General features: G+C 46.2%; 1 protein-coding gene across 2 annotated transcripts in view; it reads right to left on the bottom strand.

The window, feature by feature from the left end:
- Nucleotides 1-18,048, bottom strand: part of PDHA1 (pyruvate dehydrogenase E1 subunit alpha 1) — a 31,355-nt gene extending 13,307 nt beyond the window's left edge. Inside the window, exons 1-5 of one of the 2 annotated variants that reach the window (XM_074994003.1) lie at nt 17,856-18,048; nt 13,487-13,501; nt 8,920-8,988; nt 2,468-2,641; nt 832-958 (exon numbers count right to left, since the gene is read on the bottom strand). In XM_074994003.1, the coding sequence (XP_074850104.1) occupies nt 832-958; nt 2,468-2,641; nt 8,920-8,988; nt 13,487-13,501; nt 17,856-17,939 (469 nt within the window). In that variant the 5' untranslated portion in view covers nt 17,940-18,048. The remainder of the gene's footprint in view (nt 1-831; nt 959-2,467; nt 2,642-8,919; nt 8,989-13,486; nt 13,502-17,855) is intronic. The other variant, XM_074994012.1, reaches the window with a different exon arrangement.
- Between the last annotated feature and the right edge of the window lie 5,061 nt (nt 18,049-23,109).

The following is a 23,109-nucleotide window of genomic DNA, read 5'->3' as shown; positions in this document are numbered from 1 at the left end:
AGCAGAAAGGTAAGTCCTGGGGTGGGTTAAGCGTAGCGGTAGTTTGGGGCTGAGGGAGGGAGCTAAGCCGAGGGTGGGCTGGGACTAAAGTGAGGGTGAAGGGTGGAGTTGAGCCAGAGCTGTGCACAGGTGGTGAGCTGGAGTCCTGCTCAGCTGGTGAGCTGGATCGCAGGGGGTTGAGCCAGAACCAGAGCTGTGCGCAGGTTGTGAGCCAGCAGGGGAGTTGAACCAGACCCATGTGGGGCGGGCGGCTTGAACCAGAGCCACGCAGGGGTGGTTTAAACTGTGGTGGGGGGGGAGGATGAGCTGGAGCTGTGCATGAAGGGTGGTACGCCAAAGCCAGGAGTGGGCATGCAGGGTAAGCCGGAAGTGTGCACAGGTGGTGAGCCAGCAGGGGTTTGAACTGGGGCCAAGGAGGTTGAGCTGGAGTCACGCTTGAGGGGTGGTGAGTTCGAGCCAGACGTGGGGATGGGGGGTGAACAGGAGCTATGCATGGGTGGTGAGCAGAGCTTGTGGAGGGGGAGGCTGAGCTGGGACCCTGCGGATCTGGGGGGTGATTGTTATATATTTTAGTCTCATAGCAAAACGATAAAATATTGTTTTATCAACTAAATTGGTTAGCAGCACAGTAAAGAAGCATCTTGATTGGTTAATTAAATCACAGTGTGTTTGAGCATCATGTGCTGCAAGAGATACACTAGAGTCACTTGCAGCTCACGAGCCTGAGTCTGAATATTACTGGTTTAGATGTTATCTGGCAACATGAACGCAAGCAAAACACAGCAGTGACTGTACCCCCTTTTCTCTTTATTATTGGTATTCAGCATGAACCTGTAAGCTCAGCAAGGACCTCTCTGACAGGAGTGCCACGCGTGTAGGTATACCCATGAGCCCGGTATGCTGTTATCAAGTGATCGGTTGGTTTTATAGCAGCTTCAAGTCCAACACAGCACGCTTCCTGTTGTAAAGGAAAAATAAGTCTGAGAATGGGGTAAAACATGAGACTGCCCTAGCTAGTTCTTGAGGCTGGGGGCTCCGGTCCCCATTCATTCCATACTCAGAAGAGCTCTAGTAATGGAGGGCACTAGATACAATCAGCTGTCAGGCACCCCAAAAGAGACATATGCCTAATATATGAGATGGGAGCTAGGTCTTTTGAAAGTCACACTACAACAATCTCCAAAATACAGAAAACCAGTATAGGACACTGATAGTTAGGGCAAGGAAGGTGCGAAACTGGGAAAGCTTGTCGATCACTGTCACCGCCTCTCTAATCAATCACTTAAGCATTTCCCATGCTCACCAAGGCTGGCCTTTGTATTCTCTGTGATTATGGCTAAGATTTTGTCATATGCATTTTTCGTAATGTCAAACATTCACAGAAGCCCATGGCTTATCCATGACTTTTACTAAACTTGACGAAGTGGAGAGCTGATGGTGCTTCATGCCTCCCAGAGGGGCCTGGCTCAGAGCTTCAGTTACCCCTCTGCCAATCGCACCACCCATGGCAATTAGGGCCTCAGAATCTCCCCTCTACCCGCCGTGGCTGAGATCTATGGAGCAGCCCTAACACCTACAGTGGTCAGGCACTGCAGACCACCCTCACTGCCTGTAGCAGGTGGGAGCTCCAAGGGTGCCCCTTCCCCCTACCTTGGCTGAGAGCTGCAGGGCACTACTGCCAACTTCTGTGGCAGGGGCTTAGGCCCCTGCAGCTCACAGCCACCAAGAGTGGCAGGGGATCTTACAGATCCCATACACCAAGGGCTCAAGACACCAAGGTCTCTGGAAGTCATGGATTCTGTGACCTCCATGACAAAAATCACAGCTCTACACAGGACTGGCAAAGGGTGAAGACAAGTATCACCAGCTATCTCCCACGAGAGAGGATTTTGCATAACAGACCCAAAAAGGGGGAAGGTGGGCAGTAAAACTAGCTCACAGACATCTCTCAAGTTTTTTCCCTTCTGGCTGATGCTATTTTGGAGGCCAAAGGATTTTTGCCCCAGCCTTTCCACAGGACCTCTGGGAAGCCTGACGTAGAGGAAACAGGCAATCCCACCTCTGCCTCCACCTCCAGGTTAATTGTAAACAGAACACTGCAGATCCTGGCTTCCTGTGCCCATCTTCAGCAGCCTCCTGCTTTCTCCCTCCCCACTGCTGCTGTGAGGAAGCTACAGGAAGATCTTCTTACCTCATTAGCTGGGGTACATATGATCTAAAGTGGGTTTTTGGGCTTTTTAAATAAGGACAAATTGACTAGGTTTTGTGTCTGTACATATATTGAAAGAAAAAGGAGTATCCATGATCCAGCTATACTTGAAAACGAAGAAACTAAGTTATTTTCCACTGTTACATGCTTCTAAACTTAGCTCCCTCTTCATTCAAACCCCTACAATAAATAAAGCTCCACAAGAAAAATCCACAGTTTTTTTTGTTTTAAAGTAACTCTAGGGACTTATAAACTCACCTGACCATCATATAAATGGCAGAAGCCACGAATAATCTTCTGTTTATAAAGCTGGTCTGCTTTCAGTTCCATGCGCCGAATAGTCTGCATAGTCCGATAATAACAGAGTCCCTCCTCCCGAGTCAGCACTGCTGTGACAGGAGGGCCTTCTTCCAGGAGATGAGTATCGCATTTCTAAACAAACAGTCAAGGAGTTATTTTAATAAGGTACATGTTTGTCACCTCAGCACTAAAGATCTGCATATGCAGATCTAAACTAATGGGTCTCAATCTTTCCAAGTTGGTGTACCCATTTCAGGAGTCCAATTTGATTTGTATGTCACCAATCTTCACTCAAATTAAAAACAACTTGCTTACAAACTCAAATATACAGGCGTGTCACAACACACCAATGCAGGAAAACTGCTGACTCATTTTTATCAAATAATTATAAATCAGTTGGAATAGTGTACTTGCACTTCAGTGTACACGATGTAAAATAGTATAAACGGACGTTGCTAAGGCTTTTTCATGAAGCCTGTTGTAAAACTGGACAAATATCCAGAGCAGCTGATGTAGTGCCTCAAATATTGTAGTATACCTCTATTTGATATCACTGATCCAAACAAATAAAACTGAAGTTTTCATGCCACTTCAAATCTCAGTGATCATCAGAGATGGCATTGGCCTTGGGGTGATAGCCTTCCTTTCTTGAGACGAAGAACTGCAATACCTACTAGTTATGGATTGAACTGTAATACTCATAAAATGCTGACAAGACACAATCCACTGCAGTTTGTTGCTCAGAATGACTACTCTTGAGACTGAACTATACTGTTCTGGTGAAAGTGCTGACCAACAAAACTTTTCAGATTGATTTCTGAATCACCACAGGCCTGCATGGCACTTTGTAAGTGCAAATGCCTATCCAGCAGATCATACAATTGCTGGCATTGATCCTGCAAACTGTTATGCAGATGGCCAGCTGTGCCCATGCAGAACTCTGTGCAGGCATACATACCTGCATGCATGAGGCAACTTGCAGAATCAGGGCCTACATTAGGTACGTAATTATTCCAAACCAGGAGAGGTGAATGCAGGGGAGGGATGAAAAAGAAAGACGACAGAGACTAAAACAAAGAGAGAGGAAATACCATCTTTGGACAGTCGTTTCCATCCGCCCACAAAGAAAGCAGTAAGCTTCTTCTAATTTTTTTTCTATTATTTCCTTTTCATGTCTTTTAGGCATCATTGTAACCATCCTCTCCCACCCCATTCCCTTTAATGCTTCAAGAGATACCCAGTTCTTCAGTAAGACTAGCCCTTTTTAGCAAGCCAGTCTAGGATGTCTGTGCCCTACCAAAGAGCAGGAAAAAAAGAGCCATAGCCTTTTACATGTCTAGCTTTTTTGTAGAGGAAGGGGTCACACAAGGAAGTCATGGTGATCTACTTAAGTTCTGCCCTCAAAACTGTGACTATCAGAATGTTTGTTAAAGCGAGTCAACTGTAAAAAATTAAAATTAACAGTAGACTTATAGTCTGTTACAGTCAAGGCTAATGCTCCATTAAGAGCATGGCAGCATTTTGTAGTCCACAGCCAGAGGTCCACGGACAGTTCAGGACAACAGCTCCTCCCCGGGGACTGGCAGAGAACCTGGCACCGACACCTGAGATGCTCCTCCTGCCCTGCACTCACCAGCAACAGCAGGAATTGGAGCAACCTGGTCCTAACTCACTCCACTCTCCCAGCTGTTACACTCAGGAGGAGCTTTGGGGAAAGGATTGCAACACACACACTCCAGCCCACCTGCCCACTCACCAATGGTAAGAACCAGAATGACGCGGCTGAGAACCAGGAGAGTGGAGCAGGTAAGGGCCAGATAACTCCACTTCCTGCCACCACAGGTAAATGCAACAGGTGTCAGGCCCCCACAAGTCCCCTGGGCATTGCTCAGGGGAGAGAGCTTGAGGTAAAGGGGCCAAATCAGATCAGGGTGGAGCAAGAAGATGCAGGTGAAGAGAACTGTACTGAGTCCCACACCACCCTAGATCTACTGCCACTGTAGATGCCTACGTCTATTAGAGCAGCTTCAACTCCAGGGCCAATCCACTAACACCAACGGGCTCATATGAGGAAGAGGCTGACCCAACCATTTGATCTGCAGACTCAGGAAGACAGCACTGCTGTAGCAGTCACATTCCAAAGAATCTTAAATACCATAATGGCTAGAAACATAGGTGTGACACACTGTACCTCAACGTGGCATCCTGGGCCCCCCATATTCACCAGGGTGATGTTCTGATAAATTTTGTACACAGAATAACTTGAGAGATATCATTTCCTAAATCTTGATCTGTTGAACATTAATATCCTGTGGGATTGTATATATTCTTATTGTATGTGACATTACCAAGTACGGCTATGTGTGTTAAAGAAACATTCTGAGGTCGGGATCACCCATAACCAACTTTTCAGTTTCATCAAAGGAGTAGCCAGACAGAATTAATGACTCATTAACACCCAATTAATTATTCCCAGAGACTTATCAGAAAAGGCATGTAAGCTGCTGGTAGACTAACATGTCACAGCAAAGATCTTCCCAGCAAGCTGTAAGAAAAGTATGAGACACGTACAACAGGCCACTTTCCACACACATCCACCTCTCGGAAGAAAATCTGAAGGACAAAGACTTTGAACTGGAGAAGTTTTGTCCCAGCCTGGAAAGTGTCTCCAGTATGTAGAGTGAAGAACTATGAACTGCTTGTACAGGTTGAACCTCTCTAGTCCAGAACCATCAGGACCTGACCGATGCTGAACGAGATAATTTGTTGGACCTCAGGAAGTTGATCTTGCCTAGCAACATTACCAACACTTCCACTGCTTACTGGGCTCTTAGGAGACATTCAGGAGTAAATTACAGCTAAATAAGAGCATGGAACACAGAGCCAGGACTGGTGTCTGGAAACAAATTTTATGGGTGTAGCCAAGTTTCCCATGGTCCCATCATAAGCGGTTGTTTGGCTAACTAAAATCATGCTGGATTAGGGATTTTGCCAGATGACAGAGTGACAGATTAGAGAGGTTCAACCCGAATCATCTGTCAGGATAAGAAAAGCTGTTTGATCCAACACTTGCTTATAGTAGTTTAGGGTTTAAAATGCATGTTTCTTTTTATTTCTTAAAGTAAGTATAAGTGATATACATATAGGTCAGAGATAACCATTCTGTAATTAATAAGCCAATTAAAATGTTTTCTCTTACTAGTGCGTTTGTCTAAAGTGCTTGGGAAATCCACTCATGTCACAAAGGCTGTTGCATGTCCATTTTCCTATGATGCAGTGGTGAATTTACACTGGCCAATGCAAGATGGCACAGATCTGGGGTGCAAGACTAGAAAGCTGGGAGGAATTAGTCGGAACCTCTCTAATGATGGCTTATAAATTGCTGGGAGATCATTCATGTCACTTGTTTTGGTGTGTCCCTGTCTGTGGACGGCTGTGTAAGTGCAGTGCTGCCACAGGTATGTAGCTTGACATCAGCATCATAATGTGAAAGGCAACCCCAGTTGGTGGCTTTGGAGGGCTCAGTGGTTCAACAGTGCCGGTTGCACCCCATGAACCTGATCGCAATAGGATCACGTCGGATTTTATACACCAGCACAGAGGACCTTTTATGCAGGATCTCCCTTTACCTGCCAAGCTGCACCCCCTCCACCCTTATACTATACAGGAAGATTCTGTGTTCTGGTTCCAACCGTTTGGATGAGTGGATACTTCCCAAAACCTGAACAGGAAGTGAACATAAATTACTGCAGATAAAGTCTGAAGAAACTGAAGCTGTGCTCCCCCTCTCTGTGCTTCAGAACACACTCTCCTTTCTAGGGTAGCTAGCGGCAAAGAGAACACGATCTCTAGATGCTGCAGCAAATCAAACAATTATAGTGGATGACCCATTACTTCTTACATGTTCCCCAGCACCCACAGAGACCTGAAGGTAAAGCTGCATGTTTGGGATATGGAACCCATGGCTTCTGCTGGGGTGTGACGATCTGGGAGTCCACCAAGACCAGGTTGCCTGACCTCTGGATGACTTGGTGCCGTGCAGTTGTGGTTCATAGCTCTGACACCAGCAGCCAGCTCATAGGCATAAAATAAAAGCTTCTTTCACCCTAGCTTTCACCAGTCCACTTATTCGTTGGAGGCTGACACTAGCCCTTCCAGTCCCAACTCTCCATAAATTTGTCCTTGCCAAGTTCTTAACAACCATATACTTGTATTTTTCATATCTGGTCAATCTTCCCTGAAGACATGAATCCAGTCCCCCAGATACAAGTTGAACCTCTCTAGTCAGCCACCCTTGGGACCTGACTGGTGCCAAACTGGAGAATTTGTCAAACCATGGGAGATCAATAGGTTTAGCAGCATTACCAACACTTCCACTGCTTATTGGGCTCTTGGAAGATATTTAGAAGTAAATTACAGCTAAATAACACAGAACACTGAGAGCCAGGACTAGTGACTTTATGGGACCATGGGAAACTTGGCCACACCCATGATAAGTAGACATACTGCTAAATAAAATCATGTCGGACCATGGATGTTGCCAGACCAGAGTGCCTGACTAGAGAGGTACAACCTATACCAGCTTATTTTGGCACACACACTCCACAGAGTTTGCACAACAGAGACCTGGTTGGTATGAAACTAGAGATGACCACAGGCTTTGCACTTTCTTATTAAAGTCCCTTTTCTGAGAAGGGTTACATATTGTCTTAAAAGTTTCCCAGCTTGCCCCCTTAGCTATAAAAAGAGATCCAGTATTCAGAGGTGCCAGCTTCTTTCTTGATGCATGGGTGCCCTACTCACACTCCAGCCCTCTTCCCAAGTCCCCAACCCCACCTGCCTCTTCCCACTCCTCTCTGCCAGAACAGCTGATAGGTGCAGGTGGGAAGTTTTTTCCCCCCCATGAATACTCTAGGACTGAAGCCCACACAGAGTTGGCACCTATGCCAGTATTCACAAATAGCCTCCTCCCTTGACACTGTATCCCAAGCCCAATTCAAACCATTTCCATTTCAAAATGGTTTGCCTTTTACTTTTCTCTACAGTCATTACTCACAATGGATATTCCAAGTGGGGAAACTCCCTCCTTTCATTGCATCCTCCTTGCCTCTGATGAAGCGGGTCTTTGCCCACGACACCTTATGCTCCAAAATATCTGTTAGTTTATAAGGTGCCACAAGACTTCTTGTTGTTCTCCCTCCTTTCTTATTTTTCAAAGGCTGCATTTTTCAGCTTCAAAGCATTCCCATTTCTTTTGATGGTTCCTCTGTTTTTTCTTGGACCTGCCAAGGGCTACATGTTTGAAGCTAATCTCCTCTTGCTGGGAAGCCAGTTCCTCTCTGTTTGATTGATTCACCACCCTGTTGTGAGGTGATGTTGAAGTCACACCAGTTTCTATTACAATTCACAGACACACACACACACACACACACACTTACAACCATAAATAATATACTTCTGATAATGACTATTAAGGTCTGTTTATGACAAGCTTTCATGACAGATCTTACATGTTATAGTTTTATAGTACAAAACCAGAACATACAATCAGTAGTGGTGCTTATTTTGGGGGTTTATACCCTCTGTTCTCTCCTTATCACAGCTGGGGGGTCAGCAAATGCTAAAGCAATAAGAGAAGACCAAATAGTAGAGAAAGACTGAGCTGCTTTAAAAAAAAGCCACTGACTTCAAACTTTAGATTTTGCAGAAACTCAAAAGGACCAAGAAATGAACAAAGTAAGAGTCAGGTCAATTCAATGCCTGCATGTATGCTGGGTATGAACACTGTCCCTCATCTTCATGAGCCCATGCAGATGGATAGCTCTCAAGATGTACTAAAGGACAAAGCTCACACAACAACAAATGGGTATAAACTAGTCATGAATAAATTTAGACTGGAAATTTGAACATTTTTAGCCATCAAAGGAGTAAGGTTCTAGAAATGATTTCTAATAGAATTAATGGTGGTAAACAACCTACCTAATTTTAAGATATATCGTGAAGTCCTTTTGAACAGGATTATATGTGAAGGTTGCTTCAAAAGCAGAAGATTGGGTTCCATGACTCAGGATGTCCCTTGCAGTTCTACATTCAGAGTATTTTAGTTTTTCCATCTCAATAATATATGCTATTTTCTGTATTTTGGTTACCACAAAAATCTTACATTAACATTTTAAATACCCCAACCATCAACTTTATTTTTGCCATGTACCTTGACATTTTCCGCCCCCCCACCATGCACTGAAGAAACATTAGCAGGTGCTGAGTGCTATAAAAACTTCTGGTTCTTAATATTTAGAATTACATCTTTTCTTACAGAGAATGAATATGTGAAATCCACAGTGATGGTATCTATAACAATGCTTCTATTTAGTGCTAATTCTCAAGACTGAAATATTCAGCTTTCTTACCTTAATATCAAATGTAGCCTCAGTTGTGAAGTCTGCATAGTTACGAGATGCTACTACCACACGGGCAACCTATAAAAAGCCATAATATTATTTAAATTTATAAGTGTAGAAGAATCCCAAGAAAAAAGAACATTTCCCCTGTCATTTAAAGTCACCATTACAAGTAGCACACACAGTTCTCCCACATACCACTGGAAAGTGCTTAACTCTCACATTATTTTCGTCTTCCCACAGCACTGGAGTAGTTTGGATTTTAACCCGCAGCCCACCTGGATAATAGAATACCTTTTCTAACTTCATTTTAGATTGTTTTTTTGTTTTTGTTTTTTTTTTAAAAAAAAGGCAAACCAGAAGATTGGGAGTCATATTAAGCTCACAATAGTGATTAATAACTAAGTCATAGTGGAAACATAAGGATTGTAAACAGCTCCTAAAATCCTATAAGAATCAAGAGCAGGTTGGGCGATAATTTTTGCAGATGGGCCACTCCAGAAATTTCGGTAAGTCATCTGTGCTCAGCTCCTAAATGGGACATGGCCTCACGGCTAGAGAGCATGTAAGAATGTGAGAAAGAGAGAGACTTTATGACACATTGTGTGTGCGTGTGCGCATGCGCGTTCATTCCAGAGACTAGAAGTATGTGGATGTGTGATGGAGTGTGTGTACTGGCTCTTGCTGCGTGAGATTCTGAGAGATGTCATACACAGTCTCTTTAAGACAGGGAAAGTTGCCCTGCTCTATTGTCCTCTAGTCCCCCGTGGGGCAAAGATGGGCTATATGAGGGGAAGTGTGTGTATGTAAGTGAATGAGAGAGTGAGAAAACTGCCTGCTTGGGGGCAGGGGAGGGGGCAGAATCAAACAGTACATTGACTCCTAAGACAGGCACTCACCACACTTCAGCCTGGAGCAGCCTTGTTGTGTGTACCTGTCTTCCCAGCCCTGGCTCTGCAGGGGACATCCTGACTTCAGTACTCCCCTCTCTCTCCCGCATAGCTAGTAGCAGAGTCCTGGGAGCAGCTCAGCTGCAGGACTGAGCAGGTGGGGAGCAGGGGACAGCTGATCATATGCTGCCAGCATACTCTGCTATTCAGCTGAGTGGGCTGGATCAGATACAGCCCGTGGCCTGTATTTTGTCCACTCTTATAAAGAGCACCAAAATCGAAGCACAGCCATCTTTTTGTGTGTGAAATTTACCCTGCACAAACACAGCTTGAAAGGGGCATAGGATTTGTCTTGATTCTCTACATAGGAGTGAATTTCACCTATATTAGCATAACAAGAAGAATATGAATCTTCTGAAATTTAGGCTGCTCTAATCATTTCAAGTTAACAGCTACTCTTCTTCCCTTGGCTGGATTTTCAGAATAAATTATTCACTTTTAGGCGCAACCCAGACCCACTTTAGAAAGATAATGACAGAAGCAGTTACAGGTTGAACCTCTCTAATAGGGCACTCTTATCCCGCAACATCTATGATCCAACAAGATTTTAGTTTGCCAGATGACCACTTATCATGGGTTTGGCAAAGTTTCCTATGATCCCATAAAGTTTGTTTATAGCTTTGTTTGCTTGAACCAGTCCTGGCTCTCAGTGTTCTGTGCTGTTACTTAGCTGTAATTTACACCTAAGAGCTCAGTAGTCAGTGTAAACGTTGGCAATGCTTCTAGACAATATTGACCTCCCAAGGTCTGACGAATTTTCTCACGTGGCACCAGTCAGCTCCTTAGGGTACCAGACTAGAGAGGTTCAGCCTGCAGTTGAGGAACGAAGAACAGCACAGACTAAGCCAGAACAACACAGTCATAGCTTGGAAATAAATGTGAACGCATAAGGGACAGGTACCTAAGACACAGAAAAACCAAGAAAAAGTAACAGAACAGGCAGTACATTTTAAAATAAGTGTGCATGAATTTGGGAGCTGCTTGAAACTCAACATTACACACACACACACGGATTATCCATATATTCGCTGTCTTTACAGTATAGTGAATACAGTACTTCACCTTTGGTTCTAAAATCCCAAACTGCTATCCAGTTTTACAAAAGAGCAATTCCAATAACTCGTTCACCCAAGCAGCTGACATATATATATGGCCATCTAAAATAGTCATAGAGCAAAGCTTGTAGTTCACCTGCTGTGATGGATGGGAGGGCATCCCAACGTTCAGTTAACTATATTGATGATAAAGATTTAACCCCAGAGACAGCGAGACCCTGAAAATCTCTAAAAAGTGCTGGCAAGCAGCCAGGCAAGCAAATGGGAAAGGAAAGTGATTTTCTGAATTGAAGCAATGATTTGCCTGTTGCAGTTTTGTTTGAGAAAAGATGAGCAGAGAGATTAAGCCAGGAACCAGGAATGGAATTTTCAGAAATATCGATACCTAGAGAGGAATTTTGGAATAAAATATGTGTGAGTAGCAAGGGGATATTTAGTCAGACATGCTCAGGTTTTTTTGTTTTTAATTCTGCGTTTGGTTTGTTGGACTTCTTTGGGTGATTTATGTACCCCCTGCACACTTTTAAACTGTATCCCAGGGAAGCAATTCCTTGTGTTTTAATCTACCTTTTTTCAATTGCTCTGTAATACCTAGCAAGTAGGTATAATTACCAAGTACATCATCTTTGTTTTGCTAATAAAATCATCTTTTAAAGACTATGACCTGATTCCTGCATTCCAGAAGGCAGAACATTCTTTAGGCAAATGCCTGTGATTGAAAGGTCAGCTATTAAGCAATTGCAGTTTGTTTTCAAGCTCTCTCTTGAATGAGGGTTAAAATCTTGGGGTTACCCCACAGGGAGATATCCCAAGTGTCTGCCAGGGTTCTCAAAGGGGGTTTTCCACTTGGATGGTGGCAGCATATCTCCCAAAGTCCAGGAATTTGTGACCTTGGGAAAGTTTGTTTTTTTTTTTTTTTTTTAAGCAGAAGTCTTTTGTAGCGGTCTACTTAGAAGTTCTTGCAGGCCTCCACCTTTGGCACTCAAAGTGCCAGAGGAGGAATAGCCTTGATACATATCACCCCATGATTTGTTTAAATTAAGTCCATATGGATGGATGGATGTTACTCTAGTATTAGGATTGTGATCTTACAAGTTACCTTAGCAGCTTGTTCTATTGTTCTACTGATTTCACAATCCTAATGTTTTTCCTAGTATGACCAGGTAAGATATGCTAACATTCTATCCAGTAGCAGGCGAACAGAGAAGCCAGTATGTAATACTGCATTCACACATTAAGAATCAGAGTTTCAGGGGTACATTTCTACACTATAGAAATACCCAGTAGCACTATAGTGTATTCACTACCAACACTGGCACACAAGGTTTTCCATCGATGTATTTAATCCACTTTTGAGAGGTGATAGCTACACTGATGGACGAATCCTTCCATTCACTTCACCGCATCTATACCAAGCGTTTGGCCAACCTAACTCTGGCACTCAGGATACAAAATTTTTTCATAAAGTTGTAATTAATTACCAGAACCCAGAGCGAACTGCAGGCCTAAGTTTGGTCTACAGTTTAAACTTAGGCTGACCCAGGTACAGTACTCAAAACTGTGGAAAAAAAAAAAATCACACACACACACAAAATTTATATTACATCCACACACGCACGCATGTGCATGCACACCTATGTACAACTACTACGTTATTTTATACATATATTGTGTCATCTCTTAGGCATATTATACTTCAAAATACTACAAACTTACTACCAGTCTTCAGAACATCAGCAAGCTAAATATATCCCCATTTTCCCATCTTAACCTTTGAACCTTCAGCCTCCAACCCTTAACTTACCATTCATATTTAACAAAATTTGGTGTACAGGACATTACATGACTGAATGCACTGGTACTATCCCTAAATTTAAAAGGACACTGACTTCTTTGTATCTTCATTATTTACTCTTTAAAGTCTTGTGGAAAGGGGCTGTGTTTTTATCCTGTTTTGGTAATTGCACATGGCATTTTTCACCAATAGTTTCAATGGAACAGGTGATGCATACAGTTACCTCTCTTTTCAAACTTTGGCCAGAGATTTGGTAAACATCTTTCTTCGAGTATGACCATAATTCCTATCAGTCATTCCGGGATTTGAGATACCTATTGTTAGTTTGTTATTTGGCATTAACTGATATAAATAGTTCTGTTCTTCTACTCAAGTACTGTTGTTCTACTTTCTCAGAAAGTGAGTACAAATTAAAAAACAAAACTGAAAAAAAACAAAAAAAAACAAAAACAAATAACCCTCTGCTTTTAGATGCTCAAGGACTTTCCTCAGACTATAAACCAATGCAACCTAAAAACCCCCAATATCCTTTTAACTCTTCTTTAATGCAAGAGATTAAAAGAAAATACTAAGATTAAAGAAAAAAGTCTGAAAATTAGATTAAATTAGTAAAATGTACCAATACAACCATGTGCTCTCTAGCCATTTTATACGTGTAGTTTAAAATGAGCAAGGAATTTACGTTTACATAAAAATACTTGAAAGTTTGCTAAGCAAATTATGTACATGTATAATTTTAACTGACTAAAAGCAAACTTAAGTGACATGGGCCTTACCTCACTAACAGCTCCCTAAAGTAGCAGCAATTGGAGGAAACAAAAGAAAGAAGAATCAACAGCTGTAATAAAGCATTTCAAGGAAAAATACCCAGTAGATTACTAGTAAAATAAAAAAACAGTACTATAATTTCTCTTCTTTATGGATATACTTTAAGGACTCATAGCTTGATTCTTCCCTGGTCTTCATGAAGACATTTAACACCTGTGCACACTGCATACAAAGCAGATGTAAAACATTACCTTATGAAGTAGATGTAAGTATGTTAACACTGACTTTGCATCACTATGGCTGTGTCTGGACTAGCCCCAAACTTCGAAGGAGGCATGGTAATTAGGGTGTTGGGAGATTACTAATGAAGTGCTGCCGTACATATGCAGCACTTTATTAGGCTAAATCCCCACCGCTGCAACTTCAAAGTGCTGGCTTGCGTGCAGCCACAGGTCAGCTGTGGGTACTTTGAAGTGCCTGCGCTCCTTCGAAGTAGAGGGACTTTGAGGCTACGTCTACACATGCACCCAACTTCGAAATAGCTTATTTCGATGTTGCGACATCGAAATAGGCTATTTCGATGAATAACGTCTACACGTCCTCCAGGGCTGGCAACGTCGATGTTCAACATCGACGTTGCGCAGCACCACATCGAAATAGGCGCAGCGAGGGAACGTCTACACGCCAAAGTAGCACACATCGAAATAAGGGAGCCAGGCACAGCTGCAGACAGGGTCACGGGGCGGACTCAACAGCAAGTCGCTCCCTTAAAGGGCCCCTCCCAGACACACTTTCATTAAACAGTGCAAGATACACAGAGCCAACAACTAGTTGCAGACCCTGTATATGCAGCACGGACCCCCAGCTGCAGCAGCAGCAGCCAGAAGCCCTGGGCTAAGGGCTGCTGCCCACGGTGACCACAGAGCCCCGCAAGGGCTGGAGAGAGAGTATCTCTCAACCCCCCAGCTGATGGCCACCATGGAGGACCCCGCTATTTCGATGTTGCGGGACGCGGATCGTCTACACGTCCCTACTTCGATGTTGAACGTCGAAGTAGGGCGCTATTCCCATCCCCTCATGGGGTTAGCGACTTCGACGTCTCGCCGCCTAACGTCGATTTCAACTTCGAAATAGCGCCCAACACGTGTAGACGTGACGGGCGCTATTTCGAAGTTACTGCCGCTACTTCGAAGTAGCGTGCACGTGTAGACGCAGCTTGAAGGAGCGTGGGCACTTCGAAGTACCTGCAGCTGACCCGTGGCTACACGCAAGCTGGCACTTTGAAGTTGCAGCGGTGGGGATTTAGCCTAATGAAGTGCTGCATATGCACTGCAGGCCTTCATTAGTAATCTCCCAATACCCTAATTACCATGCCTCCTTCGAAGGTCGCGGCTAGTCTAGACACAGCCTGTAAGTAACAAAACCAAGGGAAAAGAATCAGATCTCAAATTTGCAAACATGGAAGTCTAGAATTAGATTTCCAAATCTATATTAAGGTATTAATAGAACTAACGTAGGCACTCAAATGTGCAACATGCCAGAAAGCCCGAGCAATTTCTAACTGAGTGCCTCAGTGTAGGCTTAAGATCTGCATATCAGTGACTGGACTTTATGACTTAAAGATCACAGGTGGTTAAACAACATGCATTAGAAAGGAAATATCCAATGAAAGATTACTTCCCAACTTCCAGAAAAAGCAATCTGCTACTTCCAGTTACAAAAACAGCCCTTTAACTTATTAGAGTTCCTGTTCAGGGGAAAATCATGAAGTTTCCTTCTGCAGGGACTATCTTTGTCGAAAAAAAGGTTAAGGAATGCTTAAATTGGAGTATGTAGTTCTGTAATAAAGTGTCCTGAAATGTATTTAAGATTTCAGTTCCTGACTAAAATGACCTTTACAAAAGCAGCAACAACATGTATTGCCAGGAAGTAAAGCCAACGTAAAGAGTTAAAAGCCTGTTTCTAGCTTGCTTTCTACTGAGTTCATAAATAGTCAAACAGTATGTGGTATGGAATAAGGAGATGGAAGTAATATGTTACCCTGCTCCACTCATGGGTCTGCAACCTGCAACCCGTGTATTCAGAGCCACATGCAACTCTTCAAGGGCCTCTTTGTGGCTCCCGACACTATAATTGCAAAGTAAACACACCCTCCTGATTATTTTCGATAAATAATAAATGCCCCAAAATGAACAACTCATATCTAAATAGCAAATAATATGTAATGGTGAAACACTGGATAATTCCCTCTGGTGTCCTTCAGAGAGTGAGAGTGAGAGTGAGAAGGAGAAGGAGAAGGTTCAGGAGTGAAAGTCAGGAAGATAGTGCTACAAACACGCATGTAAAGCGTGAGAAAATAGAACATGTAAAAAGTTCAGGAACAACCTGCTGTAAACATGTATCACACTACAAATAATTGTGAGCACACTGTGCTTAAAATAGAGGTTACAAAAGGTATGGTTTGACGTTATTTATTAAGGATCGTCTCATATTCACATGCATTGCAGCTCTTGAATTACTAAGGTTTTCACCAAATTGGGAAAAATGACTCTTCTTGCTATGTTGGTTGCTGACCCTAGTCTGTTATATTCCTACTCAGCCCTCAAACTTGCCAATCTTCATTTACAATTTTTTTCTATTATTAATGGCCTCAGAATGTTTCCCATTCATCCATTTTGATTAATGGATAACCTTAGGCAAGTTATTTCACCTCTGTGCCTCAGTTTCCCACTTCTGTAAAATGGGGGTAATTCCTCTTCTGTAAAATGCTTTGAGATATTTGGATAAAAAATATATTAGAGTTAAGTATTACTAACCATTTTCACTTTCCATTTTTGCCCACTAAATCCTCATCTTTGTCAAAGTAACTCCTACCCATGACAAGACCCCCACCCACCCAAGGTCCTCTCTCAAAACAAGAAGCTGGATTCTGGCTTGATACCAGAAATAACTTCACTGGAGTCAGAGCTACACAGGAATAAAACTAGTGTAAGAGATAAATGGTAGAGAGAATTGGAGATGATAAAGAAAATTCAGGAAGCAGTCACAAAAAATCACTGCCAAGCAAAGAACCAAACAGAGTTTGAAGGTTCTCCTGCACTTAAAAAGCTACAGTAACACACACATGCAGCTGTCGTGCTTCAGTGTGGATGCTATCCACCTCAACAGGAAGGATCCCCTCACTAGTGAAAGTTAGCTGTCATCTCAGGGAGGTGAATTATCTCAATTAAATAATTTGTCTTTTAACTCACCCTGTCTACACAGGGATTTGATTTAACTACACTGCTCCAGGGTGTCCGTTTTCACTTCCTGACTGATGTAGTTAAACTGATTTTCTAGGGTTGGCCTGAAGAAGTGGGTCTTATCTATGAAACCTTATGACCTCATAAATTTGTTAATCTCTAACATGCTACATGACACGTCTGCTTGCCAATTTTTTTAGAGTAAATCGGGACTTGAGACACTGAACCGGCTACTCTGGGCAGTTCTACACTACAAAGGAAAGTTGAATTAAGGTATGCAATTCCAGCTACGTTAATTATGTAGCTAAAGTCAATGGACCTTAATTCAGTCTTTCACACAGTCTCAACTAAGGACGGCTGACGGGATTCTCTGCTCCTGGTGACTTCCCTTACTCTGAACAGAGAGCAGGAGTACCACGGTCAACAGCAGTACCTTCTAGATTCAATTTAGAGCATCCCCAGGAGGTACCCTCAATCGAACTTCGGAAGGTCAACCAGGGCAGGGCTCTTCTCTGCAGTGAAGACATACCCTCAGCTGGTGGGAAAGGGCACCCATCTACACCCACTAAGGCTGTGACCTGAATTAGGCAGCAAGCCCGAAAGCGATGCACCGAGGGACAACAGACAACAGACGCGCACGGGCAATGGAAGGTGACCTCAAGGAAATGTTTTTAACCGGTACTGAATCTAAATAAACCGACCACGTATACCCGTGTCCCGCTTGGACCCGCAAGCGCGCGCCCCTGGAGGCAACGTCCTCTGACTTGCTAATAGAGGGTCTCACTCCAGCAGCCGGAGCCCAGGCTCGGCACTCACCCCCTCCGGGCCGGGGGAGCCCCGCCCACGCCCACGCCCACGCCGGGGTTTCCCTCGGCCGCCGCGAACTCGCAGGACTCCGGCGTACGGGTGACACCAACGCCTGCGGCAGCCCAGAGGGTCGTTTCTATGTCAGCCACAGAAACTGGGGCGCCGGGGGCGGCTCCACATCCCCGCCCGGTAGCGGCCCCCGGGCCGGTCCCACTTGGGAGCCACCCTGGGCGCGGCCCTTGCGCGGCGGGCCCAACCCCAGGCGAGGCTGCAGCCTCGGATCCCCTCCCCGCGGGCACAACGGCCGGGCCCGATCGCGTCCCCTCACCGGTCTCGCGGCGGTGGCGGCGGCTGCGGCTGCGGCCGGGCCGTGCAGCACGCGGGAGAGCGCGGCCACCAGCATTCTGCGCATGGGGGAGGGGGAAGGGCGCAGCGCCTGGCGCGAGCGGCCTCCTGCCCTAGAGTCTCCTTCAGCGAGCGCTGCGCCGCTGGGCCGACCCCAAGCGGCCCGGAGTGACGGCAGCTGCAGCTGCAGCAGCTCGCGGCTTTGCTTTCCGGCCGGCCGGCCGGCCGACGCCTTTCCCTGAGTTCCGACGCGGCGCGCGCGCCCCCAGCAGGGCTAGAGCCGCGCCCCGCCGCGCGCCCGCTCCTCTCGTAAGAGCGGCGCACGTGCGCCGAGCGCTGGAGTACAGGCGGGGCAGGCAGCTGGGGCTGCTTACAGTGTCCTGCCCAGGCAGGGCGGGAATGTTTGCAAAGCCGGACGTGAAGCGTGCGGCGCTGCGAGTTCGGGGCGTGCGCCGAGTCCGTGGGCGCCTCGGGTTCCGCGGGTGGGAGGTAAAAATGTGCGTTTCTAGCCTTCCCGATGGCCGGAAGACGTGAGCGCTCAATGATCAGAGGTCGGGAGCCTTCCCCTCCCCCCCGGGATCACCAGTACTGGCTCTTTGTCATTGCTTTAAAACAAACGCACGTTTGGGAGCGGGGGAGAAGTAGGCCCGCGATCTTCCAGAGCAGTGTTCAAGACGTCGTCGTCCGACACGACGGGCTACCTACAGGTGTAGTGCAGAGGGGAGTTAGGAAGGAGGCAGAATGGGAATCTAGCTAGAAAAGCAGGAGTCAGACTAGAGGTGACTGAAAACAAAAATGAGATTTTGCAACAGAAAGACATATATTTTAAAATAAATTACATTTTTTTCACCTTGCTTCAGTTAATTCCTGTCAATGCTTAGACTATCCAAAACGGACTAGCTCTCCACAAAACAGCAGAAATGTAGCACTTTAAGGACTAACAAAATGATTTATTCGGTGATGAGCTTTCGTGGGACAGACCTACTTCTTCAGACCATAGCCAGACCAGAACAGACTCAATATTTAAGACACAGAGAACCAAAAACAGTAAGCAAGGAGGACAAATCAGAAAACGATGATCAAGGTGAGTCCTTGCAATGTGTGAGGTAATTGATGTCTCTGTTCATTTCATGTGTTAATGTGTCAAATTTGAATATGAACTCCGATTCACAGCTTTCGCTGTAATCTGTTTCTAAATTCTCTATGTTGCAGGACACAAATTCTCAGGTCTTTAACAGAATGGCCCACTCCATTGGAGTGTTCACTGACAGACTTATGTGTATTGAGTTTCTTGATGTGGGCAGTGTGTCCATTTATTCTTTGACGAAGGTTTTGCCCAGTCTGTCCAATGTACATGGTGACAGGGCACTGTTGGCACATAATGGCTGCATCTACATGTGCACGCTACTTCGAAGTAGTGGCGCCAACTTCAAAATAGTGCCCGTCACGGCTACACGTGTTGGGCGCTATTTCAAAGTTGAAATCGATGTTAGGTGGCGAGATGTCGAAGTCGCTAACCCCATGAGGGGATGAGAATAGCGCCCTACTTCGAAGTTGAACGTCAAAGTAGGGCGGACGATCTGCGTCCTGCAACATCGAAATAGCGGGGTCCGCCATGGCGGCCATCAGCTGAGGGGTTGAGAGACGCTCTCTCTCCAGCCCCTGCGGGGCTCTATGGTCACTGTGTGCAGCAGCCCTTAGCCCAGGGCTTCTGGCTGCTTCTGCGGCAGCTGGGGATCCATGCTGCATGCACAGGGTCTGCAACCAGTTGTCGGCTCTGTGGATCTTGTGTTGTTTAGTGCAAGTATGTCTGGGAGGGGCCCTTTAAGGGAGCGGCTTGCTGTTGAGTCCGGCCTGTGACCCTGTCTGCAGCTGTTCCTGGCACCCTTATTTTGATGTGTGCTACTTTGGTGTGTAGACGTTCCCTTGCAGCGCCTATTTCAATGTGGTGCTGCCCAACGTCGAAGTTGAACGTCGGCGTTGCCAGCCCTGGAGGACGTGTAGACGTTATTCATCGAAATAGACTATTTCGATGTCGCTACATTGAAATAAGCTATTTCGATGTAGCGTGCATGTGTAGACGTAGCCAATAGCATATATAATGTTGCTGGAAGTGCACGAGAATGTGCCTTTGATCTTGTAATTAACATGGTTAGGTCCAGTGATGGTATCCCCAGAGCAAATATGTGGACAATGTTGGCAACATGGTTTGTTGCAAGGAAAAGTTCCAGGATTAGTATTACAGTGGTCTAGCCTGGTGAGAATCTTTCTCAGGGTGAAAACAAAAAGCAGTCAAGTAGCACTTTAAAGATGAGCAAAATAATTTATTAGGTGAGCTTTTGTGGGACAGACCTACTCTATGGTCTGAAGAAGTGGGTCTGTCCCATGAAAGCTCACCTAATAAATTATTTTGCTCATCTTTAAAGTAATACTTGACTGCTTTTTGTTTTGATAGTATATAGACTAGCACGGCTCCCTCTCTGTTACTTTCTCAGGTTAGGAGGCCATCTATAGGAAAGGACAGGCCTGTCACCCAGGGCCTTCTAGAGTGTAGCATCTTGATCCAGAACAGACTGTAGGGTTTTAATGGTGCATTGCAGGCATTTGAGTCGGGAGTTGTAGGTGATGACAAGTGGTGTTCTGCTATTGATCTTCTGGGACTTGTCTTAAAGTAGCTCATTTCTGGGTATTCGCTATGCTGTCCAGTCTCAGAAATAACTTGGACGTTGTAATCAAACCAGCTGACAAAGGAGTGCTATCATCATCATGAATAAGCCAGACTACGAACAGGAGGCAGCAAGACAAATTTGCAACACCACATTTTGTAGACCTCTTTCCTCAGATCCCACTTTAGCATTCCAAAATAAACTACATCATCTACTTAAAGAACTCCGTGCTTCTACTCAAGACCAAATTCACTCCCAACACCCCATCTGAGCCTCAACCTATTTATTGCTTAAAATCCACAAACCTGGAAACCCGGGATGCCCTATAATGTATGATTGCAATGTACTGCACTATCTTGAGCTAAAACACTTGAACCCTACTCCAAACACTGACAACACAACAGAGAAAGAGTGTCCCATTGCCTAACTGAGCCAAACAAACACACATAAGCTACGTCTACACGTGAACGCTACATCGAAGTAGCTTATTTCGATGTAGCGACATTGAAATAGGCTATTTCGATGAATAATGTCTACACGTCCTCCAGGGCTGGCAACGTCGATGTTGAACGTCGACGTTGGGCAGCACCACATCGAAATAGGCGCTGCGAGGGAACGTCTACACGCCAAAGTAGCACACATCGAAATAAGGGTGCCAGGAACAGCTGCAGACAGGGTCACAGGGCGGACTAGCGCTTCCGGGGCAACAGCTAGCCGCTCCCTTAAAGGGCCCCTCCCAGACACACACAGCCTGCACAGCACGCGGTCTGCAGAGCCATAGGCACGCACACCTCAAGTGACGCAGTCATGGACCCCCCAGCAGCAGCAGCAGCAGCATCCAGAGGTCCACACAGCCGCCCCTGCAGGAGCAGTGCTTGCCATGCTCGATGCCATGCAGGAGGCAGCTGAGCACCTCCTTGCCACAGAGGAGGAGCTGCCCGCAGGGGAGGAGGACTCAACCCCCAACCCTGCAGCACCCCCCCCCCCCCCCCCGCCGCACACGCCGCTGGCTGTGGAGCTACCCCACGAGCACCGACTGGTGGGAGCGGCTGGTGCTCAGAGAGTGGGACAACAACCGCTGGTTCCAGAACTTTTGGGTGAGCCGGCAGACATTTCTGGAGCTATGCCAGTGGCTCACCCCCACACTGAGGCACCAGGACACCGCCATGCAGCATGCCCTCAGCGTTGAGAAACGGGTCGGCATCGCTGTCTGGAAGCTGGCCACTCCAGACTGCTACTGATCCGTGGGCCAGCAGTTTGGCGTCGGCAAGGCCACCGTCAGGGCTGTCCTCATGGAGGTAAGAGGACCCACGGGGGGAGGGGGAGGCAGCCCTGGCAGGGGAGGGGAGGGGGGCCCTGGCAGGGGAGGGCCACACACACACCCTGCACACCCCTCATTGGTGCTCTCCCATGTGCTTCCCCTGCAGGTTGTCTGCGCCATCAACGCCCTGCTTCTCCACAGGCGCGTGAGGCTTGGGGACCCGGATGCCGCCATCGCCACCCTGGGCTTCCCCAATTGCTTCGGGGCTCTGGATGTGACTCACATCCCCATCCGCGCCGTGGAACACAGTGGAGGACGCTACATAAACAGGAAGGGCTACCACTCAGTGGTCCTCCAGGCCTTGGTGGACAGCCGGGGCCGTTTCCTGGACATTTATGTGGGCTGGCCTGGCAGCAACCACGACGCCCGGGTATTCTGGAACTCAGGCCTATGCCGCCGGCTGGAGGCGGGGACCTACATCCACCAGCGGGAGATCCCTGTGGGGGACACCACCATGCCCCTCTGTGTCATCGCAGATGCAGCATACCCCCTCCGGCCCTGGCTCATGCACCCGTACATGGGCCATCTGTCTGCCAGCCAGGAGCGCTTCAACCAGCGCCTGAACCATGCGCGCCAGGTGGTGGAGCGCACATTTGGCCACCTCAAAGGGTGCTGGAGGTGTCTCCTCACCCGCCTTGATGTGGGCCGCACCAACATCCCCCAGATTGTGGGTGCGTGCAGCGCCCTACACAACCTGGTGGAGAGCAAGGGGCAGGCCTTCTTTCAGGGCTGGGCTGTGGAGGCCGGCAGGGCCGATGTGCAGCCACCCGCTGCCCCCAGTCGCCAGGTGGACCCCGAAGGGACCCGGGTCTGGGAGGCCCTGCAGGCCCAGTTCGATGAGGCCGCGGGGTGAACACTGGCAGGCCCCCCACTGCACCCCCCCCATCCTCCACAACACTCCTTGCCCCTACGCCCACACCACAGAGCACCCAAGAGCACACCCCCCCACTTTTCTTGTAAAAATAAAAGCAGACAGTTGTTTGTCAACTCAAACATCTTTACTGGAACTCTTATTATTATGATTATTATTATTATTATGAACAAGACAAGCTATGTACAGGGGAAATCTAACTGATACATATATACACATTATAAAAATCGGGATAACATGAAAGGGGAAGACAAGGAAGGGGAGAACTATTTACATGGGTGGGTAAGGATCAGCATAGTAATGGGTCACAAATACAAACTATTTACAACAAAATAACAATAAACTGGGGGGAATATATACAAGGGGGGGGGACCATGTC

This window comes from Carettochelys insculpta, chromosome 1, assembly GCF_033958435.1.
Source record: "Carettochelys insculpta isolate YL-2023 chromosome 1, ASM3395843v1, whole genome shotgun sequence".
NCBI classification, from domain to species: Eukaryota; Metazoa; Chordata; order Testudines; family Carettochelyidae; genus Carettochelys; species Carettochelys insculpta.
Note: the sequence above shows the minus strand (reverse complement) of the source record. Positions and strands in the feature narration are given on the sequence as shown.